Source organism: Triplophysa dalaica, chromosome 23 (assembly GCF_015846415.1).
Source record: "Triplophysa dalaica isolate WHDGS20190420 chromosome 23, ASM1584641v1, whole genome shotgun sequence".
NCBI lineage: Eukaryota > Metazoa > Chordata > Actinopteri > Cypriniformes > Nemacheilidae > Triplophysa > Triplophysa dalaica.
The window spans coordinates 465,173-473,242 of NC_079564.1; the positions used below are offsets into that span (position 1 = coordinate 465,173).

Consider the following 8,070-nt stretch of genomic DNA (forward strand, 5'->3'; position numbering starts at 1 on the left):
AAGAATATGGCGACATCCCTGTAAGGGGACCCGCAGTGTGTGTAGATAGAAATAGCTCATCCACCAAGGCTTTAACACCTGTGGCCGACTTTTTTTTTCAATTGTTATCAACGGAAATGCTGCGCTTTTTTCCACGGCGCCCAGAGTTGAAAAATGCTCAACTTTGTGCAGAACGCTGGGCAAGCGCCTCAGTGGACACAGCCCCTTAAGTAATAAAAAAAAACGTTTCATTATGTTAGGTCTTTATACACTCCTGAAGACATACAGTAGTTATCTGTATTATATTGCATTTCTTTCAATAGCTCCTTCAAAAAAAAAAAGGAGCATGTGGTCTTAGCTGGTTTACACTGGTCTCTCAATCTTCTGGTTTCGATCATATGTTGCGTTGTGGTTTCACACAGACCCAAATTACATTGAATTCAGACTTCTTAATATACCCACAAACATCTACTGAAGGTCATTCAAAAAAATTTTTAAACAAAGTTGCAGATATGTTGCATTTGTTGCATGAACAGAAAAAACATGTTTGTTGTCATCTGAAACCTGCTCCAAAAACATTAACAGTCAAAATACTAGGGCTGTGTGAAATATTGTGCGATTCTTATGCTCTCAGTTTCTCAATGAATTACGGTTGAATGCTGCCACATCCGAAAGCCAGATGGCGCTCTTGCGCAGAAACTCTGAATACAGGAAACAGAAGAAGAATGATTAGTTCCAGTAAATTCCAGTGGTCATATTCTATCGCTGTTCTTCAAAGCTTTTCATGTATTTTCATGACAATCCAGTATATATTTATAGTGATTATGTTTGACTAGTGTTGCTTTTTCAAATGCACGTTTTAAACGACTCAATCTCGTCGTGATTTTAGATCGAGCAGTACTTCTTACTGATCAAAGAGCCGTAGTTCACAGAAGAGCAAACATAAAATACAGAATCCATTTAGACATGTATAACTAACGTGAATCGCGATATATTACGCCCAGCCCTATCACATAAAGCCCAAATAAAAGGGGCGGGGCATGCACCACCTGTGCCCAATAGCAAGCTACATTGCGTTTATTATGCGTGTGACGTGCTTTTCACTTTACAGTACACATAACTGAGGGAGGATCATATAAATAACATGTAATAGTCGAAGCAGGTGAGCATGACGGGGTGAACTAAAACTAAAAGAAAACAAATAACTCTCCGCCTGCAGGCCTCTTGTGCAGGAGTGTGTAATTGTTTTGATGAATTGCTGATAAGCCTTATCACCGCTGAAAAGAGACACAAAATTACACGAATGTGCTCTCTCTTACAAAACATGTTCCATCATATTAACTTTCTGTTCTCTAATGACTAAAAGGAATAATAAAAGAACAGGACATAACAGATGGAGGTAGACTTTGCAATTCCCATAACAGAATGCACATAGACGAACTGGTCTGTCTGAACGTTCTGTACCTATTAAAGCATGCTTAAACTCCTTGAAGCCAAGGTTAAATCCACCTTTTGACTAGTTTCCAAACCGAGATTCAACCAAGGTCGGTACCAGTAATGATTCTGTAATGGGCTGCCTGGGCTCTCCACAATCTAGGAAGATGACTGTGTTTGGAATGAAATTTTGCAAACTAGCTTGTATAGGATGTATACGGCCTGCTGGGCTCTGAAAACAGTATGTTAAGTGCAAAACAAACATTACAGGGTGTAGTGTGCTACAACATGCTCACATGATCTAATTATGTAAGAACTGCGCAGATTTTCAGTGAAATACTGTTAGATGCCCCTTTGCCCGATAGTCAGAGGGCACTCTCGAACAGAAACTCCAATGCTCCACAGAAGAAGTACAACACGTATAACCAGGAAATGCCGGCTTTTGGGGCTCTGTGATCTGGTATGAAATGCTGCTCCATCTGAAAGCACTGTGCGTTTGATACGCTTAAAACAGCAACACCCGTCAAACATCATCCTAATAAATATACTGTACTATCATGAAAATACCTGAAGAGGCTTGAAAAACAGTGATAGGAAGATGCCAGATAGAAAGAGGGCTTTTCCTGGTTATACGTGTGGTACTTCTTCTGTGGAGCATTGGAGTTTCTGTGCAAGAGCACCCTCTGGCTTCCAGGCGCAGCTGCATTTAACAGTATTTCACTGATAAACTGTGCATAAAACATCACAGCACACCACCAAATCGAGTGCGCTTTCTTTTCAATAAATCGTGCAGCCCTAGGGGTGGGCGATATGGACAAAAAATATTATCTAGATATTTTTGTCGATTTTAACGATAACGATAATTAGACGATATCCATTAAAAATGTGATTTTAAAAGGCTGAGTTACTTAATCACTGATGATAATAATGGGCACAATTTTGAATGAAAATAATGCTTATTTATTTTCTTTAGCATGTAAGTATTCAAGTAAAAATTCAAATAGACATACAAAATAATAATTGAACTAGTGTAAGAACATCGAACTAAAAGTAAAAAAGTAAAAAAAAAGGAATTTGTAATGTATTGCCACCTGTTGCATTTCTTATCGTAAGGCACTTTTCTGCTAAACGACTCCGCTAAAGTTTGCTGAGTGTGTTGTGCAGCAGGTACCTTAGCCGATGTCGGCTTTTCTCGGGCAGCGGACGCGGATTCTCGGAACCGAAGTAGATTGCGCGGCTGTCTGCATGTTATCTCCTTCTGTCAAATGTGTAGCCTAATCACATTCGTTTTCAGGTGTTGAACTTGCGGGCGACCATGCGCTAACCATGCGAACGTATACGTGACGCACGCAGAACAGCAATCACGTGACGCCCTGCTGCAGCCTCTGAATGTGTGGAGTTTTAATGCCCGTTTTGGGAAGTTTTTTCGCAGTAATTTAAATACTCGATAATGAGAATTTGCACATCGTTTACACAACAAACTCGATATTATCGCAGACGATATATATCGCCCACCTCTACCTAATACCGTGAACTGTGTACTTCAAAAATAGCATGCATACTATTCCAAATACAATCCATGTTCATTTCAAGTCTGAGCTCAGTTCAAATGTCGGATGTCTAATCTGAGATATGAGTGCATCAAGTGGGCGGGGCTACGTCTACAATAAATCATTCCCATAGTCCTGCTTTAGGCCTGGAACGGGGGATTTGCATCATGCTGGGAAAAAAACGGAATACAAAATTCAATATTTTTCCTGTCATCCGTCCTTGATTACCATAATATGATTTGTGGAAGTCAATTACAACACCGGCAGTCGAGGGCGCAGCTGATGTCACACTTCTAATGCAAATGTAAACTAACTAATACATACTTTCCATCTGCAATTAGATTCAAACCAATACAAATCTCTTACTGTCTCAAGGACAAATTTTCCACACTTACGCCATATAAGAGCTGGAAATCAATAGGCTTGTTCGACTTGATGCAGTGCTGCAAGATCCGACAGGCGGATGACGTCAAAGTACTGCGAGAGACAAGCATCTTTGTATAGTTTTTAAAATCGCTCTCGCAGTACTGTGATGTCATCCGCCTGTCGGATCTTCCAGCGTCGCATCAAGTCGAACAAGCCTATTGACTGTCGTATAGGCTACATCATAATTATGTATACCATGGTAACGGCCGATAAGCTTTTACACGGGTGATGTACTGACAGTCCGGATGAGTCGACATAGATCAAAAGTGACTGACACTGCGCATGACATTTAAGAAATAAGAAAAGTTTGTTTAAGATGACGAAAAAAAGTTGGCTATTTTCAAGAGCAAAGTGGGCTGGAATGTTCTAAAGAAGAACACGCATCCAGAGAACCTAAGGGTTTAATTAACAAGCAAGACAAATACAAATGACTCATCTCAAAAGCTCAATAACATTAGATAAAACCACCAGGGTGCTCGCGCTATAACCCTATCTGAAGGAAAGAGGATTAACTGGATAATACTACTAATACAGATTATTCCCACCCTCAACAACACAAGATGGAAACCTTCACCTGACAAACATGTACAATACTCTCACTTCTGACCGATGACCAACCAGAAAACCTTCCGCTCTACATCACAGCCAACACTTCACTCCCACTGTTGAGACCCTCGAACGGGTGCGTGCTCTTCTAGAAGATTCTACATCCATCTTCAGCAGTGAAATGCACTACCAGATTAGTTAGATTCAAATTAAACCGATTTTACCACGATTACATTGTCAATAAACTATTTTTGTAAAGAAAGAACTCTTCATTGCAGCCAGTTTTGATGTCAAGATGCTTTGAAGAGGTTTTAAATAAATAATCTTATTATCTGTCAAGTGTCCTCATTTCTCTGAACATGTTTTAAGGACGATGCTTCTAATTGAAAAATTGCATGACAGGAACTGCATTCTGTGACAACATAAAATATGACAATATAGCTTCCACTGGATCAATGTGTGCCGCAAAACCTGTAAAAATCTCAGGATTTGAAGTCTTAGAAAATAAAACCAGTAAAGCATAGAAATGCGTGAACGGGATATCCTACAGTTCTGTCGTATAACTATAGCACCAAAGAGTTTGATTTGCATATAAATAACCTGTGACTAAAGCCCATCTCAAATGAACTCTCGTCCTGCCCCTGAATATAGAGGTCAAAAGGTCAAGCCTGTTGTGCAAATTGTTGGAACTGAGAGTCAGACTTGATTTCTCTGGTATGAGTATATTTATTAAGCCTAAAAACTCTTCTACGAACAGTCGATGCTGACAAGCCAAGCATGAGACGATCAAAACATTCAATTCTGCATTAAAATCCACAGCAAGAGACCAATCACCACCAAAGTGAATACAAATCACTGATGTGATTTTTCCATCTACAGCTATTTCAGCTGAGGACTTGTTCTGGAAGCTCGTGCTGTTATGTAAGAATCTCATCTCTTCGTCCCAAAAACAATCTGACTATATGGAAAGTCCTCTGAACAGCATCTGTCACTTATTAATATAGACCAAGACTACTTTAAAACACGAGTATAGCAAACACCCTCCTAGTTCATTTGAACAGCATATATCAATGCCGATTACTGAGAAGCAATCAAAATGAATTGGGATTTTAGAAAATATGTAATGCGTATTTATGACCTGCCGGTCCTCTGTTAACATTAAACCCGGGGTGTAGATAAAGAATGACCAGTCCTACTCTTCTATTCTCATTTTTGATGCATGCTACAGATTTGATCTTTCTTTTTCATGCACAATGCGCTTCAGTCCATGCGGGGACAGAAACACAAAGACGCATTGATAATGTTACATTGTGACATCAAATCAATGTAGCGACTGGCCTTCTGCTTACCTTCAATGGAGATCACATGCTCGCGGATCTGATTCTGCAGGGCCAGGTCATCGATGCGCTCGACCAAGTCGTATATCGAATAAATGTTCGGGTGGACGGACTCGAACCGATGGATCTCGCCTCTGATGGCCGCAGAGTTGGACAAAACGAACTGAGAGCCCGACGCGCCGGACTGCGCCGCAGGGCCCGATACGGTTCCCGAGCCGAACTGACCCGCCCCGGAGCTCCCGGACGATCCTGATCCGAACTGAGGCGGTATGGCCTGAGGAACCGGTGCGGGTACCGTGCCCGGGGTTGGCATGGCGGGCTGGGACTGCTGGGAAATACCGGACACTGACACCGAGACCGGGACGCCCGACTGGTAATTCATCGTTGTGGGCGGAAGAGGAAAGCTCTGGGAATAATGCAAACGCCCGTTATGCGCTTTCAGGGGTTTTTGGAGAGCGCGCGATGGATCTGCACTGCACACTCTAATCGGAGGCGAAATAATAACTATCGTGACGCAATAATCGGCGTTTATGACGCATCAATGGGTCTCCGGCGATCCGCGGGTCTTGCTCATAATACCCAAACTTCAGTCTGGATCATTGTTTCCAGCGACGCGTGTCCTGGTGTCCTGTCCGTTTCAGCAATGAAAGTCTTTCAGTTGGACACACCTTTGTTATGACCGAATCTCTCTGGTTTTGCTCCCCAGCCTGAAGCGCGCACAATGGGGCCGGTTATCGCAATGCGCCCTGAGTCCATTGACTGAATGCGACGGTTCTACTCTAAAGTCATAAACACATTTGAATCCCCCTTTGGTCCAATAAGTCCCTCCCCGACCCCCACCTACATCCACGAGCATTGGGAAGTCCGATTCGTTGAGTGAATCGGTTCACACGGACGGTTCTTTTAAAACATCAAAGAGTCGATTCCTTGAATGCGATGTTGGATTCATAGAACCTTAATTCAGCATGTCTTTTATTATCATTTGTGTTATTTAATTATTAAATAATCAAATTAATTATTATTATTGAAGATGTGGATATCACATTATGTGTTTTTGATGCGGTTCGAATGAACGAGTCTTTTGTGAGTCGAATCGCACATCACTACCATCCGCTAAGACGTCACACATCACGTAATTGAGCTTGAGTGGGGGGGTGCGCGGAGGATGTGATTGGATGTTTGGGTGGTGTAGGCATACAGCAACCGATGCTTCACAATATAATGTGACAATAATAATTATGTAACCAGATATATTTTGTCTGACAGTTAAATGCTCACAATCTCTCAGTCCTTTATAGACGCGAGCTCGAGGACATATCAAGGGTCACAGCCATCGAAAGACCTTACAGTAGCTATAATATACATCATATACATTTAAAGCTTGTCAGCCCTGCTGTTGTTATTACCCCATACAGATCTTTACAGGTGTGATGCTCTGTATATTTCACAAGCAGGGTATAATACATATCTTTTACATAGAGGGACTGTTACACAGTAATGGTGTTAGATCTTAATGTAAATTACTTTGATAGCCTATATACCATAATTCTGAATAGCATAATTACCTCATAACATGGTATTTTCCTGAAATTTCAGGATGTTAAAGAAATGAACGTGCAATAAGACATCCTTTGAAACGGCTAAATAACTGAGAAGTTAAAGTTTAACCACATAGTGCTGGTATTGATTATTTCTTCAGAAGATTTGGGAGATTTTTCTCATGCTGTTTTACTGAATAGTCTTATTGAGTCGTTTGTAATTCTTCTTAATAGTCTAATGTCATGTTAAATTGGTATCATGTGCATCTCAGTTCCACAAGGTCTTTTATGAAACATTTTCTTTCTTTTTCGCCACTCGAGGTTTACTTTTCTCCTGAGCTGAATTCTTCACACTGTTATTTTTCATGTTTTTGTGAAATAATCCAAAATAAAAACTCCCATCAAAACTGATATTTAATACTTTCATATTTTTAAAGCACTGCTATTGTTTATCAGTTTAATTTTAACACACGCGTATAAGCTGTACCATTCACAAGCAGGTATTTTATGGCTTTGTCCTTGTTCTTGTGAAAGCTATGACAACATGACATAAGTTATTTTTTATGTACTCACTCGACCTGCCCTTTATTATATTGAAATGGCATTTTGATTTCATCATTTCAACATTCCCTAAAGCTGATGGGCTAATGCACAGATCATACAAAAAGATATTTTTTTTTCACAAATAAAAAGATTCCTTTCATTTAAACGTACTGAAACCTATCAGTTTCTGACACAATCGTTGATCTTCATACTGTAAGTATAATAATGACCTTCCTACAATGTCCTAAACTCTCTCTTTACTCTCATTAACGGCTCACCAAGGAAATAAGTAATAGCCAGTGGCCTTCATTAGAAGATATTGCCTTACTCCAGAGGGAAGAATTTATTCTTTATTCAAATTATATCCTTACCACCATGGAGAAAAGGGACATATAAGTAAAGAAAAAATGGAGACATCCACTGGAGAACACGTGCAGAGATAACTGGATTGACGAGCTTCACAGATAACAATGACCTGCAGACTGACTCAGTTCGGTGAGATTTAAAGGGACATGTCTCCATCTACTGTTCAAATGTGGAAAGTCAACAATTAACAAAAAAAAACACACGTCACGTGACCACACAATTATTTTCAAGCATTATACAGATTCATCTCGCAATCACTAACTCACGACCATTTCTCCTGGTAGTTAAAACAATCTTGTCATATTGGTATTCCTCACTATATATTTTCTCAGTTACTAGATTCTCAATAAG

General features: G+C 40.2%; 1 protein-coding gene across 1 annotated transcript in view; it reads right to left on the bottom strand.

Moving 5' to 3' along the window:
- The window catches only part of agap3 (ArfGAP with GTPase domain, ankyrin repeat and PH domain 3), a 148,167-nt gene extending 142,114 nt beyond the window's left edge, over nucleotides 1-6,053 (bottom strand). The window contains exon 1 of the mRNA XM_056737802.1: nucleotides 5,285-6,053. Coding sequence (XP_056593780.1) covers nucleotides 5,285-5,654 — 370 coding nt within the window. The 5' untranslated portion in view covers nucleotides 5,655-6,053. The remainder of the gene's footprint in view (nucleotides 1-5,284) is intronic.
- Nucleotides 6,054-8,070: the final 2,017 nt, after the last annotated feature.